Genomic DNA, 21,397 nt, shown 5'->3' with positions numbered 1-21,397 from the left:
TGAAAAAATATTAATCTTCCTAGTTAGCTTACACATTTCGAATTTATATCCATTTTTCTTTTGGAATTATTCTGGTTACCGAAGCCAAGCGTATTTTGTATGAAGGACAATAAAATTCATTATATATGTCATGCTGTATGCTTCTAGCATATGGGGATAAGTGAATCTTACTTACTCAAAACAAAAATAAAGCAAAACAAACAAACAAACAAAACAGTACTCTCAGGCCCAATTAATGATCAATTCAATTTAGGGACTTGAGTTCCAACTCTGGTTTTCATCCTGCCATTTTATTTACCAAGAATATCTTCACTCATGGTGGCAGAGGGCATACCAGAATGAGATGATCTTAAAAAGTTTAAAGTGAAGATATTTACTCTGGCATTCCGAGAACCACTAAGGTTCTCGCTAAGGACTCATGCAAATTTAGTGGGATCTGTCCATCAGCTATCTCACGTAGGTACCAAGTCAAAGTTATGAGTGTTGCTCCCTTTCGAAGGAGTCCACAAGTCCTCTCCAAGAGGTTTTTAAAAAAGGAAACAAAGCAAACGTAACCCTCCGTGGTGACACATACCTGTCCAAGTGAAAGGCTGCTACCTCTGCATTGTGTCTATCATAACCAGCATAGGGCTCCCCTTCTACCACATAGTCTCGGTTATACCTGCAGAGTGAACGGGAAGCACAGATGTAGACGTGAGTTACATCGGCACCGCACGAGACAGCACAACAGATCGTTAGCAAGCCTGACTCCGCCCTACAGATGCCTTCCCTGTCAAACCTGAGCAGAGGTGTGGATTCGGACGAATCACTGGTAAAGGGGGTGGAGATGAAGTGGAGAAGGGAAACTAGATTTCTCTATCTGCTGCAGCAGTCACTCTACGAATAAAACATGCAAGATGTTATTTCTACCCCTCTTTCCATGGAGTTTTTGAGTAAAACTCAAAGGTCATTTTCTGGAGGGCAAGGACTATCTCTGCATCTCTACCTACAGCTTGTGCTTAATAAATGTTTGCTAACGTTTTTATTAGACTGAACTGAAGAAATGAAGGGAAACATACAATTAAAATGTTTGTGTTACCAGAATGGCTATGGCAAGACTTATAAGAGAAGTTTAAATTTCTTGGAAATAAACGGTCTTGATATGCCTCAGTGTTCGTTTAATGAGTAAGCAAAGGTGCATTTGAAAAAAGCTGTTTGAATAACCATCTTTTTTTTTTTGTCTGTTTACATTTACGATGATGCAGCGACAGGAATACTAGACTGGCGTGAGAGCCAGGTGTATAGTTCTGTCATTACCTGTCTGGGTAACCTTGAGCAAAACTGTTCTCTTCTCTGGGTCTTAGATTCTACATCTATAACATACTAGACTAGGGGGCAATTTCCAAGATCTCTTTCATCTCAAACTCCACTCTGATGATTTTTCCATCACATGCATGACATAAACAAAAGAAAATAAAAGCTGGCATATTTCTTTCTACCAGTCATAAAGACAGATACCATTTAATGGTTAATCGGGAAGAAAGAGATACTAAATCCACTTATGACCTCTACTGTTCGCCTGCATTTCCCCAAATCAAAAGACCTATTAGGCTTTACAGGCAAGTGTAAAACAGAAATGAACGGAAGCTGGAGGGAAGAGGAGCTGCTCTGCTGGGGACACCTGGATTGCGGGAGTGGGAGACGGTGCTATCAAAGGCTGTGAGCTTCAGTGTAAATGACCTTGGCGTCTAAAGTGAAACAAACCATGCCCACAAAACACATTTTCAAGGCAAAGTGACGGAACACTTCTGAGAGAAGACAGCCGTGCGTCACCCCCTGGTTGGAGGCCAGTTTCTTCTTAGCACGGTCAGCATCCTCAAACATCGCTTGCTCATTCCTAGTGTCAAAGCATTAGTCAGGCTACCTAGGATTCCACTGGCTGCCTCCCCAATAAAGCCTCCATTTTTAAATAGAACTGCAGCAAAAGCAGACACTATATTCGAGCACGTCTCTCTCCACCACAGCTGCAGGCTGTCCGTAGAGCTGGGGGACAGTCCTGAACGCTTTCTCTGTCAGGGCTCCAGTGGAGCCACAGGGACATGTGTGCACTGTGCAGTCCACTCCTTCCAGTGAAACGTTCGAGAGCTTTCCAATACCTCGAAAGGCGGCTCGGGGTGGAATGTTAAACCCTAGGGGAATCCAGGGACGTTGGGGGTGGCCTGGAGGGGAAGGGCGGGAAAGAAGAGGGAAGGAATAAGAATCAAAGAGCTGCGGCAGAGTCAGGAGATCTAACTCCCTGGCTCCCCGTGGGCTGTGTGAACTGTGGCACGTCTCACCCGTCAAAGGAACAGCTGGCCCGGCCGGCCCATCCCCAAGGTCCCTTCCCGCACATGCTAGGATCACTCCCTCACATCTCCCCACTCCGAGGCCTACCCTGCCATCTTGTTGCCTTCCCACCATAACTGCAGGCTTTGCCTGTGAAAGCCCATCTACTTCCAGAAGGCCGACAGCTACACTGAGGAAAAAAAAAAATCACTTTTCTAATGTAAGGCAAAACGTGCAAATAAAAGCATCACTGTCTTCCCATAAATTCCACCCACCACACGCGTCTCCTGTCTCTGACAGGAGGACACGGCCATCCGGGCTCCGGAAGCGCGGGAACCACAAGTGGCTCGTAAAGAAGGGTGCACGCGCCGCCTCAGCAGCAGGGGCGCGGAGCCTCCTCTCAGCAGAGAGTGATCCATCTTGTCACTGGCAGAGCAGCAAAATTCATACACCAACTGCCAATAAATCACTCCTACCCTTCTGCTGAAGGACATCGGCGTCTGACCAAGGACATTAATTTGCACTTACGCTAGGACTAAATAGCCTCGGAGGCCCCCAGGGTCAGAATAGCAATTTGCTGGGCGTCTCGGGGCCAGAGTCAATTTCTACAAGCACTGAGACGTGCACCCACCACCCGCAGCCTGCAACAGGGCCGGGTGTAACCAGCGCGGGTCGGCGTGGGCCGTGACCAAGGGCGCGACCCCCCACGGCAGGGCCCTTGCAGCTGGTGGGTGGGGGGAGGACAGTTCCCTGGGGCTGGGAGTGACGTGGGCCGGGGGGGTGCGGGGACCAGTGGGGCAGGAATTGAGAGCAGGGTGTAGAGGGGAGGACCGGCCTGCCAGGGGTGGACCATGACGCTGTGGAGGCTGGGTTTTGTCCGGTGAGCAACCGGAGGTCCCTGGATGTTTTAAAGCTGGGAACACAGTGCTCACATGGGCATTTGGACGGGCAATGAAAGGGGCCCTCAGCAGGGTGTGGGAGAGGGAGGTAAGGGGACGGCTGCGGTGGTGGGAAGAGACAGGAGATGAAGTGACAGTGACCAGGTTAGTTTGTGCGGTCCTCTGCTGCCACCTCCCCTGGTCACCAGCCGGGCCTCCCCTCCCTCCACTTCTACCCGGTCTGAACACCCTGGGCCTACCTGCCAAGCGCCTGGACTAGCACGGACAGTGCGCACTACCCAGAGTACCTGCCTTCTAACGCCTCCTGCTGGCCCACCTTACCCCCAGTGCCCCCAGTACAGACGGTGCTTATGCAGGGGACATCCTCTTCTTTAAACACGAAATGCCCACAGCTCATCTCTGTACACGAATTTCATTTTTGTTTTTACTCTGCCTTCTTTCTGCTTACACTGCTACTCGCCCAGGCCACCAACCAAGACGTCAAGAACTACATTTCAAAACTAAGCTAGTGATTTTTGATGACGGGTGCTGCCTGTCATCACACTCACAGGAAGGCAAACAAACTGAAGAGAACTACACGTGTGTGGCAGAACACCAGCTGCTCAGACTCAGATCCCAATGCCACTTACAGCGGGATGACCCTGTCAAGTTAGTTATTCTCCCTCAGGCTCAGTTTCTTACTCTAGAAATTAGAGGTGTAACCGCCCACAGTTGTGATGGAGGCTGAAAGCATGGACAGAGACAAAAGTACTTAGTGTGGTGCCTGGTGAACGGTGTGTGTCCAGTGGAAAATATATCGCAAGGCCCACATAACCACACTTTCTCCACATCACCTGCCAATCAGACTTTTCTATTCTCCAAAAGCATACTGTATTTTTAACTTTCCTAATTTCCATATCTTCCATACATCACGCGTCCCAGTTCCAGGCAAATACAGACTTCCTCCCTTTCTGGGATCCCAATAGATTTGCTCTCCGGCTGTCTATTATCTAAGTGATGGTAGGGTTGTGAAGACGGCTAAGCTAACTACTTTTGTCACAGTTGAATTCTGTACATCTTTACCCCATATTTCTTATCCCATCCCAGCAAGAGACTCAAAAGCTCTATTAAGGAATGAAAAAAACGTTTAGTACATAGAAAATTTCAGACATTACTGACTTTGAGAAAATTCACTGGTAACTAATTCCTAGCAAAAGAATCTGAATCACCATCATGTTAACCTATTTCAAATTCATATACTCACAGAAAACGATTTAAAAATTGCCACACAAATTATCTCTGTAGAGCCTTAGAGAAGTCCCCAAGGGATCACTGTCTAACAACATACGACTCAGAGCTCAGTTTCTCAGATTTTGGACTGAGGGAGCTAAAATGGTCAGTTCTCTCCTTAAACCAGGTAGAACAACAACAAGGCATCACTACACACATATCAGAATGGCTAAAATCCAAAACACTGACAACACAAAATGTTAGTGAGGACGTGGAATAACAAGAACTCTCATTTCATTGCTGGTGGAAATGTAAAAAAGTACAGCTACTTTGGAAGACAGTTTGGCAGTTTCTTACAAAATTAAACATACTCTTAGCATATGATCCAGCAATCGTGCTCCTTGGTATTTAACCAAATGAGCTGAAGACTTCCATCTACAAAAAAAATACAAACATGAATGTTTGTAGTAGCTTTATTCATATTTGCCAAAATGTGGAAGCTTGGAACCAAGATGTCCTTCAGTAGGTAAATGGATAAACAAAATGTGGTACATCCAGACAATGCAATATTGTTCAGTAATAAAAAGAAATGAGCATCAATCCACAAAAAGACGTGGAGGAAACTTAAATGCACATTGCTAAGTGTGAGAAGCCAATCCGAAAAGGCTACAAAGGTATGATTCCAATTATATAGCACTCTGTAGAAGACCAAACTATGGAGACTGTAAAAAGATCAGTTGTTGCCAGGGGTTTGGTAGGGGGACAGAAGGATGAGTAAGTGGAACAAAGGGGATTTTTAGGGCAGGGAAGCTGTTCTGTAGGATACTGTAACGGTAGATACTTGTCATTGTATGTTTATCAAAATCCACAGAAGGTACCACATAGAGCGTGAACCTAACTGCAAACAAGGAACTTGAGTTAATAAATTAATACTGGCTCAACCACTGTAACAAATGTGCTACACTACTAGATGTTAATAATGGGGACACTGGGGGTAGGTGGGGAAGCTCTCTCTATACTTTCCTCTTGATTTTTCTGTAAACCTGTAACTGCTCCAAAAAATAAAGTTTATTAATTGAAACAAAACCCATGTGAAAGAATCATGGCTTCAGTACTTCAAGGGGACTTTAGTCACCTGCCCAAACCCACTCCAGCTCTGGCTAACTCCTGCTCTACCGCATCCCTGACATGTGGTTAGTTATCCAGCCTCCAACTGCACACTTTTGGTGACAAGTCACTTAGTTCCTAACCAGTTCATTTTGTATCGCTCACATCTGGCACAAAGCACACATTTGATAAATTCAGAAATTAAGGAGAGCTTTAAGTGTAAAACGTTCAAGTCTTATACAGAACCAAAACACGTTCCCATAAATTTCCCCTACTCAAAGAATTATAGAACATTAAGAGCTAGAAAATACTTCAGAGATCTTGTGGTCTACTCTTCTCATTTTATGGGAGAGAATACCAAGAGAAGGAAATAAAGTCTTATATAAATTGCAAGCTATGTGAATCAACCAACTAGCACATAGAACTTCCAAGATGAAGACTTACCGCTTAGGTTTGAAGACAACTTTCTGTCCTCCTTCAAGTATGAGTAAGGCTTTCAGTTGTGTCCCTTTATAACCCACATCAGCTTTAATGATTTTCTTGGTGGCCATGGCATGCATGATTGCCCCCAGCTCTGGTGTCTCTTCTGGGTACACTTCCCGGGGAACCACCCACTGGGCTGCAATCTCCCAGGGAGACTGCAAGGTGTGGTCCAGCTTGGGCACCAGCTCCACCCGCAAGCCAGCCATCATTCTGTGAAAAGCCCTCTGGTCCTCTCGGTTTGCAGCTGATGTGTCTAGGTTGTCAATCAGGAAAACTTTGGTGAAGATAAAGATGACAAGAAGAATCGCTAACAGCACGACTCGCTGCTTTAGCTTCATGTTGACCTCTTTTCCTTCTCCCCTGACCCACTCTCTCTCACTTATCAAGGAGAGCAGGTGGTGATGGTCAGCAAGGAGAGTCCATGATTATGCACACTGGTCCATTTCTTCACTGGAGTGCCTCCCACAATTCCTGCAAGCCCAAGTACAAAGCAAAATTCAGTCAGAAATTCTGTCCCTTCCACCCCTGAATCTTTCACAAGCCTCCACCATATCACTCATTGTTTCATCCTCACTAATCCCATGCTTGAGAGGATCCAATAGTTTAAAACAAACTAGTGTGGGGAAGGACTTCATAGGTAAGAACCCAGTACAATAAAATTTTTAAAGCAAATTCTCGTTTTAATAGGGTGCAGAGTCAGCTAGGATCCATGGGACTGCCTACAAATTCCAGAACACCAACACAATGAGAAAAAGCACAATGAAAGCAACATGAAGAGATGCCTAACTCCTTCACTTTCATTTTTACCTTTCAAAATCCATAAAGGACTTCTGAACAAACCACCAGTATTAGAAAACTTTCCAGTTCTTATCTTCTCTAAATGTATGTTTTATGACATGTTGTAAGTCAGGAACTCCTAAAAACGCCACAGAGGATCCAGAGGAGAGTACTAACTCCTCCGAATCCGAATCCCCAGCCACCCTGGAAGTGTCCTGTCTGTTGCTCACATATTTAAATACAACACCCAGACGTGTAGCTCTATTCATCAGTCTTCCACTAATTATTTTCCAAAATTAAAATCCCTGTAAATGAGGGGTAATCAAAGCTGGATAAATTAAGCAAAGCAAAAACATATCCCTATCCCAACTAGCTATTAGTAGAACACGACCAGAAAACCAAAGAAACCTGGTGCTACAGCAACACTATGGAGTCTGGACTGGTCGGGCAGAGGACAAAGGGACTGATGCCACAGATATCAAGCAGCACCTGCTTCCGGTGTGGAGCAGACCACACTCTGCTCAGGTCTCAGGCTCACAGACTCCAAACACTAGATTTCTGCAAGGGTGTCAAGAACACACAGTTCAGTCTCATTTGCATGCTGACAGGTGGCTTTCGGCCCCGCGCACAAGCCTGCTGTGCTGTATGCCTATGGACGGCACGGCCCTGGGCTGAGACAAAGGAGACAGAAGGTAACAGGGAGCGGCTTGACCCCAATTCCTTTAACAACTCAGACCATTAAAGACATAATGCCAGTACAAACGACAGGGCAGACTCCCACCCCAACTGGAGACCCCGTTTGATTGCAGGAAGAGGCAGAAGGTGAGAGTTGAAGTCAAATTCTAAGGGTCGCCAGCCACCTGTTTTGTGTCCTCCTCAACTCCCGGGAAGTACGTAACACTTCTGGCTGAAGCAACGGTTATTCAAGCGCATCCAGAACGCAACTGTGAGGGTAGCGGGTTTGGTGTGAAACTCAGCACAAGGGCTCTGTGGGATTACAGGCACGCGCAGTGCGAGGAGAGCGGATTTCCGAGGTTTCTGCTCGTCCCAGCGCGACCTCAACCACACAGCTCCTCCAACGATCCGTTCCATGGGACACATCGCGGCCACGGTGACAGAAGGTTAACGTGGAAATCTCGCTCTGCCAGGGGTCCCTTTCTCAGCCCCTCCGGCTGCAGCAAGCAACAGGCCTGGGATACTTCTGGTGCAGAGGGGGAAGCAGGGTGGGCGGCCTTCCTCCTCCTAGAACGCAGTCTTCAGGACTCAAGTCTGGTTAACCCCTAAACTTCTGATGATGCTGCTCATTTCATTTAGATAAGTTCCTCCCTCATGTTATAAAACATTTCCTATCTAAACACTCACCATAAACGCTAGGGAGATTGAGGTTTTGTTTTAATTACTAATGCAATAGGAAATTCCAGCAACTCCAAAATTCCGACACAACAAACTGATTCTGTAGTCTTTGTGTGCTTTTAAGTTCCGAAACCTCGCTACCCTTTGAATAGGTCCCTTCCTCAATTTGGGGCTGCAAACAACGCATCCACTCAACTAGGACAGGAGTTTCTATGATGTGAACTGAAGAGTTCAGCTGTTGGATTGTTTCACTATTCACCTCTGCAGGTCAGGAGTGAGCACAGGTTGCAAGAGCCTAAAGGAGGTTTCGTTCGCAATTAGTCACCACATCCTGGTAGAACAAGGAAGACAGCAATTTGGCATGGTTCTCTACAACTGCCCTTCATTCCCACAGCCACCGCCTTGATTTAGTGCTCAGCCCCTTCTACTGAATCACTGCAAGAACCGCCTTCTGGGCCTCCAGGTTCTCCGATGCGGACCAGATGAGGCGCCACACTCACTGTTCTGATCATACGCCACTTCTGCTTTCTACAGATTCCTTAGCGAGGCGGAAAAGCCCTACCCTAAATGGCTTCAGCCAGTCGGCTTCGCCAGGCATCCCTCTTCTCAGCTTCAACCCAAACGGACCACGACCATGCTCTGCCCTCCCCGCCAGGTGTGGGGCTGACCTCTGCCCTTGTCATTCCTCACCCTGGGACTTCCTCAAAATTCTTGCTCCTACCCTTTTTTCCCATCTACTCCTGTTTAAAGCCTAATCTATTTTTCGAGGGCCATCTCCAAAGCCATTTTTGGTCCCTCTCCACACCCTAGAGTAATCTTTCTCTTTTAGACCAGCACTTAACTACATTCTGCCTTGTTCAGTATCTTCTCCTATGTAGTTTTCAATTGCCTTCTCAGAAACTTGGCTCCTTGGTGATCTCAACTGTCTTCCCGATCCCTATAGTCCCTAGCACAGTAAGGGGAGATGCTTTATTCACCTGAACTGAACAAACCAATACAAATATCTTGGGACTCTGGTGTTTACTTCCTTCGATATGCGGGATCACGAGTGTGTGGCACCTTCAAGCTGGCACTCCTTCATCAGCTTTCTTCTTTTGTTTGGCAAATCTATTTCTCTACTGACGCTCTAACTACTCGGTTTAGTTCAGAGTATAGTTTCTTTCTTTTTTTAACATTTTTATTTATTTGAGAGAGAGAATGAGAGCCAGAGAGCACAAGTAGGGGGAATGGCAGAGGGAGGAGAAGCAGGCTCCCTGCTGAGCAAGGAGCCTGATGTGGAGCGGATGTGGGGCTTGATCCCAGAACCCTGAGTTCATGACCTGAGGTGAAAGGCAGACACTTGGGGCGCCTGGGTGGCCCAGTCGTTAAGCATCTGCCTTCGCTCAGGTCATGATCCCATGGTCCTGGGATCGAGCCCCGCATCGGGCTCCCTGCTCAGTGGGAAGCCTGCTTCTCCCTCTCCTGCTCCCCCTGCTTGTGCTCTCTCTCTCGCTATATCTCTGTCAAATAAATAAATAAAATCTTAAAAAGAAAAGAAAAGAAAAGAAAAGAAAAGAAAAGAAAAGAAAGAAAGAAAGAAAGGCAGATGCTTAACCGACTGAGCCACCCAGGTGCCCCTATAGTTTCTTTTTCTGAAGAAACACAGTTCAGAATGAGGTTTTCTTTTAGCTGGAAAGTTGTTATTCCTTCAGCCCACAGGGCAAGCACAAAGATATTTAAGAAATCGACAATGTAGGGATTATAGTGGAATTTATACTGAAGAAAAGTCTCTCCAACTCCAGAAAAATGTCTGAGATGCATGATACGGAATCATACCATCCTCTAGTGATGGTATACTTCTTACTCTTCACAATGATCCCCTTCACCCCTGTATGCCTGAGAAGGGAGGGTACCCAGGACGGGGTTTCCAGGATACCCATGGGGCCATCTTCTTGTCTTGCTGGAAACAACAGCATACATGCCATGCACTCTGCAAACTGGGTTTCTAAGAAGATACCCCATTACAGACACTGAGGAAATTAAAGCAGGATCACTGAGTATATTCCAACTTACTCATGAAAATTTCACTTGCATTCCCAGAGGACTCTGTTTGCTCTATTTCATGCCTTCACCTTCTCCCATAAATGCTTCCAACAGTGTAACACTGTCCGGTTTATATTATGGTCATTTATTTTAATGGTTCTGTTATGTGGAAGAGAGCCCAGCTCAAAGAACAAATAGACTCAAGGCAGTAACATAAGTCAAAAAATGTTAAGCACAAAAAAAGGCAATGCAAATGGTAGTTTTTGCACTAAAAGCTGGCATAAGCTCTCAAATTGGAGTTCTGGAAAGTAGACCTTTATGAGGAATTTTGCTCCTGAACCCTGGTTTCACCCACAGCTCCATCACCTCAATAAGGCTTGCTTTGGAGGCTCATTCTTCACACTCTCTCTCTCTCACACACACACCATCCTACACACATGACAGTTGTTTTATGAGGACAAACTTATGACTATTAAGTTGCCTGGGGAGAAGAGACATAGATTCCACAGAACAAAAGTGAAGTCTTAGTATGAAGTCCTCCATTCAGTGCTGGTGGAACGTTTCCAGAAACACATGTCAGTGCACAGGTCTAAGTCACTGTGTGACAAGATACAACATCTGTGGCTGCTGAGGAACATGAGAACACCTGGCCCCTTACTCACTACCTTACTAGAGACTCCCCACAAGCCACCAGTGAGCTTCCGGGTCTCGTTGGCAGCAGTACCCCCTTGAATCTCCCTCTGATCAATGGACACCCTCACACTATTTCTCCTCAGGTCATGGAGAAGAAATCCCAACCTTTGTGCAGAGTAACTGAAAAGTGAAAGCTTCAGGACTAACCCTTCCTTGTGCATTCAGTTCAATGGTCAAATCAAGTTCTTTCCACATAAATAGAATGTAACATGTCTGCGAGTGTAAAGTACTGTGAGGAAAATGTTCAGAGGAAAAACATTTCATGCAGAAGGCTATTAACAAAGGAGATTTCGGGCAGAGCAGGTGGAATTTATTATATAACTAGTATATATATATATAACTAGTATCATTATTTACTCACATAACCTCCTTGCCCTTGATCTTCGGTAGGAGTTAACAAGGACCGTTTTACAAACTTCTTCTTTAAGTAACTGTTGGTTTCAGCAAAGCTCTGATGGCCTGGTGAGTATAAGAAGAGGTAAGGCCTGAATTTACTTAAGAGTTTTTGGTTGATTATCTACAAAGACAGACACCAACAATTCCTTCCATCAAGAAGTAGAATCTAGGGGTGCCTGGGTTCACTTGGTTAAGTATCTGCCTTCAGCTCAGGTCATGATCCCAGGGTCCTGGGACTGAGTCCCAAATCAGGCTTCCTGCTCAGTGGAGAGTCTGCTTCTCCCTCACCCTCAGCCCCTCGCCCTACTCGTGTGCTCTCTCTCTCTCAAATGAATGAATAAATAAATAAAATCTTAAGGAAAAAAGAAAAAAGTAGAATCTATTTTTTCCTCCCCCGGAACCTGGCCTGGCTCTGTAACTTGCTTTGGCCAACAGAATGCGGTGGAAGCAACTGTGTGCCAGGTCTGGAACTAGTCCTTAAAAGACCTGGCAGCTTCCAGCTGGGACCCAGCCACTATGTAAAGCAGGTTGGGCTAGACTACTAAATGATGAGGGACCTATATGGAGAGAGAGGTCTGACCAGCCAGCCCCAGCTGAGGTGCCAGACACAGAAGTGAAGCCATCCCAGTTCCACTTGAAGCCCCAGTTGAATGGGGTCATACATGTGATCCCAGTCTATAAACCATGGGGACAGAAGAACCAACAGGCTGAGCCCAGCTGACTTGCATGATTGTAAGAAATAACCAATCACTACTTTAAGCCACTAAATTTTGGGGTAGCTTGTAAAATCCAACATTCTCACGTCTAGTCTGTCCTTATTAACTATTTTGGAGACATTAAAAATATTGAGGGAGAAGACACAGGGAAATAAATCATGTGACTGAAAACAATTCTCTCAGAAAGAAGGAAAACATTATAGTAACCATTAAATATAAATAAACATTGGATTAATAAATTGTTAGGTCTTATTTGTAAATGATTATTAGTGCCTTCTACAGAGCAATAAACTCATTATGAAAGTTACACACCATTTCTACTTATTTTGTCTTCGTTGTAGATGCTTAAGAAGATACATAATTAAGGTCTCTTTAAGGTAGCACAAGGAGAAAATATACTCTCACCTGGATCATTTACTAAAAATGACTTACATACTTTAGAATAATCAAGGCTAACCTGGCACCCTCACACAAATACACATGCCCAGTTTATAAAACCTACCATTCATACTTCAGCCAAAGCATAAATAATAGCAAAAATCACAACCTGTACTGAAGTACAAAAAAAAAAAATTAGAAAACGATATACTTTCGCCCTGGGCTGAATCTAATATAATGCCCTTTTGGGGTTTTTTTGTTGTTTTTCTTTTTTAAAGATTTTATTTATTTAATAGAGAGAGACACAGTGAGAGAGGGAACACAAGCCGGGGGAGTGGAAGAGGGAGAAGCAGGCTTCCCGTGGAGCAGGGAGCCCAATGCGGGGCTCGATCCCTGGACCCTGGGATCATGACCTGAGCCGAAGGCAGACGCTTATCGACTGAACCACCCAGGCACCCCTCCCTTTTGTTTTCTAATTGGTAGTGACATCAGAGCATTGTGCTGTCCCCTAGAAATAAATGCAGTTTTTCCTGATGGTTACTGGCAATTCTAAGTAAAATCAGAGCATCCAGAAATCTTTCCATTTAGCACTGTATGCTTCTTTCTATACAGGAAGTCAAAGCACCAATACCAAAGGGCATCAAGTGTTTAATACCTGAATAAATCGTGAGTACCCCCAGAAAACCAGCCCATTCCTGCACTGCCACCCACTGCCCACCACAAGAGCGTATTCTTTTTATCTTCAAATAGGTCTTCAACTAAAACAAAAATACCAAATAATATTAATCAGTATCTACATATAGTTTTCCTTTCTCTGCCAATTCTCTGCTTAAGAAATACTTCTTAAAGACAAATACCATTATGATTTCACTCATATGTGGAATTTAAGAAACAAAACTGGTGGTTACCAGAGGGGAGAGGGGGTGATGGGTGAAACAGGTAAAGGGGATTAAGAGTATACTCGTCAAGATGAGCACTGAGCAATGTAGAGAAGTGTTGAATCACTACGTTGTACACCCGAAACTAATATAACACTGTACATTAACTACACTGGAATTAAAATTTAAAAAAAAAAGAGGTTCTTAACTCACCTTATTCTAAATATAAACTCTTCCGAGGCAGAAGGGTTAAGAGGGGGGTGCTCTGGATTCAGAATGTCTGCTTTACCACCCACTATGGGACTTGGGAAAGTAATTTAATGCCGAACCTCTCTGGACCTCAGTTCTTTCATATGAAAAGTAAAATAAGACTATTACCACTAACATAATAAAATTAAATTAAAAAAAAAAAACACTACTACCTAACTCACAGAGTTGCTAAACATGAATGACGACATTACCACATATACTGTGCCTGGACAACCCGTAGTGATCACTTGTTCGTCATTACCACCAGATCAAAAACCCAAAGAGGACGACCTGAAAGGAGAAAGAATGACAAAGAAAATAACCCTCCCTAGTCATGTTGTCTTCTAGGGTGCAGAGTGAGGGGCCGAAGTAGAACACTGGGAGGCTATGTCACTAATGGGACCAACCTATTTCTCTTCTCTACAAAGTTCAATTCTACCACAGTCAATGATTAATAAAAGCATTAGGATTCTTCTATTCTATTCCATGAAAAAGGCTGAAATAAAATGGTTTCACAATCTTCTTCAGTTTGGAAAATAAGCTCTCTGTTTTAAAGATGACAGCTTTGCATGTCCTAAAGCTCTTTTTTAAAGATTTATTTATTTAAAGAGAGAGCATGTGCACGACAGAGTGGGGGAGGGGCAGAGGGAGAATCTTCAAGCTGACTCCCTGCTGGTCATAGAGCCTCCACAGGGCTTGCTCCCAGGACAGTGAAATCATGACCTGAGCAGAAACCAAGAGCCCATGACCCTGAGATCGTGACCTGAGCTGAAACCAAGAGTCGGATGCTTAACTGACTGAGCCCCCCAGGCGCCCCTGTCCTAAAGTTAAGGTAAAGCCTTAGGAATAACTTAAAGCTACAGGTATAGAAAACTGAACTCCCACATAGTCCAAATTACTGAGTGTTACATTTTCCTCACCGTTTTCACTTCCACTTAAACATTTATTCATATCTGTAAACTCGCAATGCCCTACATGAAATCCTCTAACAGTTCTTCATGAAGGAAGGCAACTAAAATGATCAGTAGGCATTAACGAGGCATTAAGGTAGCCTTTCTTCCTGGATGTGAGAGCAAAAACAAAACAGGCAATAAAGAGTTTGCTTCCTCTGAAAAAATTCAATTCCTGTAACCTGTCCCATTTAAACCCTGATTTAGGGCAACTCTCTAACCCTATTCCTTGAAAAATGAAAAGAAAAAATCTTTAGCTCATACTACTAGTGAGGTCTGTTCTAAAAAACCAACATAGGCTGTGTTTACTGATCTAGAAACTCTGTGGAAATGCCCAAGAATTTGCATTCTGTTTCAAATGGGCCAGGTACAATGAACCTTCCCACGTTCTAGGTATTTCACTGCTCAGTTGTCACTATATAACCACCATTGAAGACTATAGCATAGAAAATAATTCTCAGAGTGCAGAAATATGGAATTTCAAAGAATATAACATTTTCCTCCAGATTTTCCTATTTTCCGTCTTTACCTTTCAGTTCACCACAGTTTACAGAAAGGTGTATTAGCTTTATGCAACAATAACACCTCACATTATTAACCTTACGTTCCAGGTGTGTCAAGCTGACGGGCCACAGATCACTCTAGAAACGGCAACAGCAGAACCCCTATGCAGGTCCGGGCTGAATTGGGGCTGAGTGGCTCCAGGCATGATCCCTTTGTTAAAATATGAATATAAACACATACACACATACATTTTTGGGCATGCCTGTCTCCTCTACTATTCTGAGTTCCTCGGGGACAGGGGATATATTTTACTCTCTTTGTGCCTCCACAGAAGGTGGCAGAGTGCAGGGTGCAGGAGAGGTACTCAATAAATGAATACCGAATAAAAGGAGTGAAGAGCAAGGAAGAGAAAGCTTTAAGGTTAGAAAAATTTCTTCAGCTCCTCGGTCTAAAGATGGCTTCTTTTACAGACAAAGAGAAACTAAGTCCTGTAATGAATTCAGATATACAGTACAGTATAAAAATGCAGAAATATCAGACATAAACACCAACTTTAAATCGCCGCCTCTGTATACCCTGCTTCCACCCTTCAAGGCAACAACTACTGCCAACCTTGTTCCTGCCGTTGGTTGGGACTGGGAGTAAAGACAATCTGCAAATACTAAGAAGACTGGAGATGGTCCAAGACATTGCCCAAGAATGACATGAGACGGGGCTGGAACCAGATCTTCAAGTGTTCCTGGCCACGCTTTCTGAAATGAGAACTGACAGTACTTCCGTATCGTTTTCTCTTTTCTACAAGAGACCCACAGGAACATCAACGTACCCAGACAGTGTGCAAGGTCGCTATCTGAACCAAGAATAAGAAACGAGGAATCAACGAAGAAAAGGTCTTGGGCTAGCCAAAGCCGTGGTCACAAAGCTCATCCCCGCTGGGGAAGAGCTGCAGACCCTCGAGAAGCCCGCTTAGCTGTCTCACAGTTAAGCAGGAAGCACAGTGAGCCGGGTGGCTACTCCACCAAAGATCAGAAGCTGCCCATTTAAAAGAGGGCAGCGGGGACACTAACAAAAGCAAAAGCCCAGCTTTCCCACCTCTGAAAGCAGAGACTGACTATTAAAAGTGGACTCAAGAATTCAAAATGCAGAGGGGGCACACAACCTGCATGTCTCAGGGGCTTCAAAGCCTTGCTCGATTACGGTCAGTAATGGATACTAGTAGCACCACCTCAAGTCACTAAAGAAAGGTGAAACCATACTGTTTAAAAAGCAAACAAAGCACATAATATATTGTGAACTTTTTTTCCATAAGTCTAGCCAAAACAAGAATTTGCACACCTAACACCTAATTCCCTAAAAACAGAAGACAGATGAAGCGCTGCCATATACATAGGGTGGGAAGCATTTGAGAGCATGGTATGATGGGCTGGCTCTGTATAAGGTCTGTTATACACGCATAATTCCGGATTCCTTGACCTTCTTTTATCATGTCCCCAAAGTAACACCCTCCCTTCTGTAGGGCTGTTACCGTGTCAGAAAGTACAAACCTCCAAACACACACCAAAGCTCTTTTCTGCATCAGGCTCCATTTCTTATCTCCTCCTGGGATGACAGATGCACCCCCAAGACTCATCAAGCCTGGAGCTAGGCCTTTCTTTCCTCTTTTGCTTTTGAATAGGCAAGACAAAATCACAAGTGAGATCTCTGCATTATATTCTCTCCGGGATGGCTCTAGCAGTCGTGGTGACATTTTAAGTTGGTCAGAAGCTGGTTTCAGTTGCAAAGTAAGGTCTCCTGGACACTAGATCTGTGTTAGTGAATTCATTAGTCCTTGGGGGTCACAGAGGCAGTGCAAGTACGGAAAAGAGGGAGAGATATACAGGTCTGGAATAAGGAGCTGCTGGAGAAGCACTTCGGGGAGGGACAGCTCTCCTTTCCCATCCCACCATGTAAGGGATGAGAAGACAGACAATCAGGGTCAATGATAATGGCGTGGCCATTACCAAGAGCTCCAGTTTTTTTTTTTTTAAGATTTTATTTATTTATTTGAGAGAGAGAGAATGAGAGACAGAGAGCATGAGAGGGAAGAGGGTCAGAGGGAGAAGCAGACCCCCCTGCTGAGCAGGGAGCCGGATGCAGGACTCGATCCCGGGACTCCAGGATCATGACCTGAGCCGAAGGCAGTCGCCCAACCAACCGAGCCACCCAGGTGCCCTCCAGTTCTTTTCTTAAGGCAAAAATATTGACTACCAATCCAACTGCTCAATTAGTCTAGCCAGAAAGGCTCCAGGAGCCAAGTCTGTGAAGCTGAGCCTGACCAGGGCACCATGGGCTGCCCCCAGACTGCTAGAATACCATACAGTCACAGAGTCAAATCGCAAGGCTGGTCCAGTATGGTATACCCTTTACAGGTACCCATCTTTCTTTTTTTAAAGGAATATTTAGCAATTTTATTCTATTATATAATACATTTTATTAAATGTTTCTATTTTCAAGATTGTTCTCAGTTCGGGGCGCCTGGGTGGCTCAGTCGTTAAGCGTCTGCCTTCGGCTCAGGTCATGATCCCAGGGTCCTGGGATTGAGCCCCACATTGGGCTCCCTGCTCAGCGGGAGGCCTGATTCTCCCTCTCCCACTCCCCCTGCTTGTGTTCCTGCTCCCGCTGTCTCTCTCTGTCAAATAAATAAATAAATAAAATCTTAAAAAAAAAAAAAGATTGTTTTCAGTTCAATCGAGGCTCAGTTACAACAGCACATAGTTTTAACTCTTAAAGATGTTATAGTAAATGGAAAGCTCTGGATCATATCTGCCTTTGTATGAAATTTAATCAGATTATTAATATTGGTAAGCCTTCAACTCTACCATTTAAGCAATATACAGATACCCAGCTCACCAGCAACTTTCAACAGTAATCTGCAACACGTTTTCTTGTCCTTTTTCTTCTTAATGAAAAGAGGAACTAACCAATTTATGTACTAGAGTATCTCCCCCTCCTTCATACTGTATTCCATTCACTCGTTCAACCACCAAACACTTCCTGCACACCTACTGTGCACTCTGCACTATAGGTGCAGAGAAAAAAGTATGCCAATTATCATCACTGTTACAATATACTGTAGTGCCTTGTTGTTAAGGCCACTTCCTACCCCAATCTACAAAACCACATGGCACTTGGTCCCAGGGTGACCTGACATCAACTTCAGAAGACTGTCTCCTTTTTATTGTTTGCAACTGTGGCCACAGGACAGAGGGAGCAGCCTCTGCCTCTATGATGAGACTGCACCAAACAACACAACCACTGTGGTTGCTATTTTAAAAAGTTATCAATTCAAGACCTGAAGTATCTGGCTTCAGGGCTCACACCACAGAAATGATGGTCACACAAAGTGTAGGAAGCTGAAGTCTGCCCTGCAAGTAAACAAACAAACAAATAAATTTCATTTAGAAATTCACAGTTCAAAGACAGAAAGCAGAAGCTTTCAGGCTACGTGAGAGAGCTGGAGTCTACAAATGGAAATGAAGAGAACCAACTGAAAGTCAAAGAGTTTCAACTCAACATAAAATAATTCTAGGATGTAAATGATTTGTTCGTTTGTTCCCTGATTCAAAGTACCCAGAAAGAAGAGCAGGGCATGTGTTTTCAAGTTTTCACTCTTTAGGGCGCCTGGGTGGCTCAGTCGTTAAGCGTCTGCCTTTGGCTCAGGTCGTGATCCCAGGGTCCTGGGATCGAGTCCCACATCGGGCTCCCTGCTCAGCTGGAAGCCTGCTTCTCCCGTTCCCACTCCCCCTGCTTGTGTTCCTGCTCTCGCTATGTCTCTCTGTGTCAAATAAATAAATAAAATCTTAAAAAAAAAAAAGAAGAAGAAGCTTTAAAAAAAAAGTTTTCACTCTTTAGCCAAATCGTAGCTAGTTGCCTACTGGCTTCAGAGAAACAGGGGAACAAATCAATGCCACATTTTCACCAGCCGCACTAAAGAGAAGCTGTGAGCTCCAAGATTTGCTTATCTTTGCCACGTCCATTCTATTGCTGCACTTTTTTTTTTTAAAGATCTTATTTATTTATTTCAGAGACAGAGAGAATGAGAGATAGAAAGCACGAGAGGGAAGAGGGTCAGAGGGAGAAGCAGACTCCCTGCTGAGCAGGAAGCCCGATGCAGGACTCGATCCCAGGACTCCAGGATCATGACCTGAGCCGAAGGCAGTCGCTTAACCAACTGAGCCACCCAGGCGCCCTATTGCTTCACTTTCTTGTGAGTGAGGCTGAGAAACCCAATTACTTGCTTGTGCCTTTTTATTCACCTTTGGTAAGCACTTTCAAATGGGGAAGCCCTTCCTGTTGGCTGATTCCACTGCAAAGTCCAACGACTTCATAAACTTCAGGAAAGTTATTAACTTCACACAGAACGTTAATTTTAAATCTACCTGAGGTTGGCTCTGAGTCCAGGGGAATGATTTAGCATCTTTAACACCTGTACCTCAGTTTCCCAAAGCCATGTCTTGATGATCAGTAATGCATGTGGAAGTGCTCTAAGGCTTTACTCAAAGGTCCTGGATAAACTCAAGGAATAGGCAACTGAGGTCTCTACCTCAATTTTTAAAATCAACCCCAATGAAATTTATGTATTAATTTATAACACCAGGAGGACAGGAATAGTTAGCAAACATCAATCTTAATCACCAGAATACAAATGTATAAATCCTACAATTTAAAAGCTAGTAGAAGATCCTACACTCCTATTCCTTCTTTTCAAGGTGAGATGGGAAACTGGCTGGGTGGGGAAGACACTGATACCTGGCTCTAGCTAACCACAAGTCACAGTATCAAGCATCTCTAATTTTCCCAAATTATAAACTCCTCACCCATCCAAGCGATGATATAGCCATTTAAAGGACTAAAATTCCATAACGACCAATCATGCCCTGTTCTCTCCACTTTCCCTCCAACATCCTTCCACCCCTTGTCTTCCTACCAGAAGACCTGCGGACAACAGAAGCCTGATGAGAAGGAAACTCTAATCAGATTCCCACAATCAAGGGCGCAGCTTGACAACTACTCACATTCATCATTAATGGCAACGTTTCGGCTCGCTTTTAATCGCGGGGCCATTACACCCGGAAATGAAATCTCAAGCGCAACCCACTTTGGACTACCGTATCATTTCCTTAAGTTGTGCCCGACTGCGAGTGCCGGGTGCACGACCCCAAGAGACCGCGGACCTCGGGCACAGTTACTCCGCCTCCCGCCTCGGGCCTGGTGGTCACTTGCGCTTCTCGGCCACGAGGTGGGCCCGCCGGCGCGCGATCTTCCCCGGGCCGCCACAACCGGCGCTCGGCGGGGCGCGAGGGCGGCACCGGGGCCGGTCGCCTCCGGGGACGGCGCCTGGGCGCGAGGGGCGCTCACTAGAAGGACCCCGAGCGGCCCCAGGTAAGGCCGCGCCTTAGGCGGGCCGAGGAGGCGCCCAGACGCGCCCGCCCGCAGGAGCCCGCCTGGGGGCCGGCGAGGCGGGGCGCGCGGCCCGGGCCGGTCTCCGAGGCAACAGCCGGGCCCGATCCGGGACCCGCCCGCGGTCGCTTGGGGACCGCTCGGGGCACCGGCGCGCCCGGCCCCTCGGGAGGCGCCCCGCCCCCAAGCGGCCCCCGCCCGGCGCGCGCCACGCACCGCACCCCGCCCGCGAGCCGGCCCGCACTTTCCCGCCCGCCGCGCTGGGGGCGGGGGTCGCGCGTCCTCCCCGCCCCCACGCCGCTCACCTGCCGGGCCCTAGGCTCGCTCCATGGCCTCCCGCGCGGTGCGGTGCGGTGCGGCCCGGCCGCCCCCGCCACCTCCGGGGAGGGGCAGCCCCACGCCGCGCTCACCGCCCCCCGCCGCCCCCCCCCCCGCGGGGGCCCGCCCCCCCCCCCCCCCCCCCCCCCCCGCCTCCGCGGCGCCCGGCTCTTGGTACCGTCCTAGCGTAACGCCTTCCCTGCGACCAATCCCAGGGCTCATTCTGCGAGGCCCCGCCCCCGCCCTCCGGTGGGCGGGCCTACCAGGCTCTCTCCGGACGGCCCCGCTTAACCCTTCCCGTCCCGGGCCAGCCCCGTTTAACTCCCTCGGCGCCGACTCCCGTCTCTCCTCCTCCTCCTCCCTGCCGCCCGCACCGCTTGCAGAAACTGACCTCGAACTTCTCTCTTGCTTTCGCTTTTCCTTTCCTGATTTTCGGAAGCAGGTAGGAGACCAGGCAGCGGGACTGGAGAGTTGAGGTCCTGTAGGTCCAGTTCTACTTGTGAGAAGCGATTTCCCTACTTCTTCTGCCCATTTAATTTGCCTCGACTGATGCTTCTGCCTATCAAAGTGTATCCCCCTTGCCCAAAAGAGGCCAGCCTTTCTACAGCGCGCACAAGTCGCTCTTTCTTGGGACCAGAGCAAACTCCCTGCTACAGTTAGTAGCATTTCTCAAAACTGTGATCAGTTTACTGGACTCTTAGTTGTTTAATGTCTGTCTCTTG

General features: G+C 46.1%; 1 protein-coding gene across 6 annotated transcripts in view; it reads right to left on the bottom strand.

The window, feature by feature from the left end:
- Nucleotides 1-20,808, bottom strand: part of FAM20B (FAM20B glycosaminoglycan xylosylkinase) — a 42,259-nt gene extending 21,451 nt beyond the window's left edge. The window contains exons 1-4 of one of the 6 annotated variants that reach the window (XM_025877563.2): nt 20,663-20,808; nt 11,209-11,306; nt 5,964-6,473; nt 575-661 (exon numbers count right to left, since the gene is read on the bottom strand). In XM_025877563.2, coding sequence (XP_025733348.1) covers nt 575-661; nt 5,964-6,340 — 464 coding nt within the window. In that variant the 5' untranslated portion in view covers nt 6,341-6,473; nt 11,209-11,306; nt 20,663-20,808. Of the gene's footprint in view, nt 1-574; nt 662-5,963; nt 6,474-11,208; nt 11,307-13,676; nt 13,722-18,060; nt 18,147-19,972; nt 20,414-20,662 lie in introns of those variants that run through there. The other 5 variants (XM_025877562.2, XM_073900070.1, XM_073900069.1 and 2 more) reach the window with 5 other exon arrangements.
- Nucleotides 20,809-21,397: the final 589 nt, after the last annotated feature.

This window comes from Callorhinus ursinus, unplaced genomic scaffold (assembly GCF_003265705.2).
Source record: "Callorhinus ursinus isolate GAN/ISIS: 27379988/994484 unplaced genomic scaffold, GSC_fseal_2.0 scaffold13, whole genome shotgun sequence".
Taxonomy (NCBI): Eukaryota; Metazoa; Chordata; class Mammalia; order Carnivora; family Otariidae; genus Callorhinus; species Callorhinus ursinus.
This window is presented reverse-complemented; position numbering and strand designations above follow the sequence as displayed.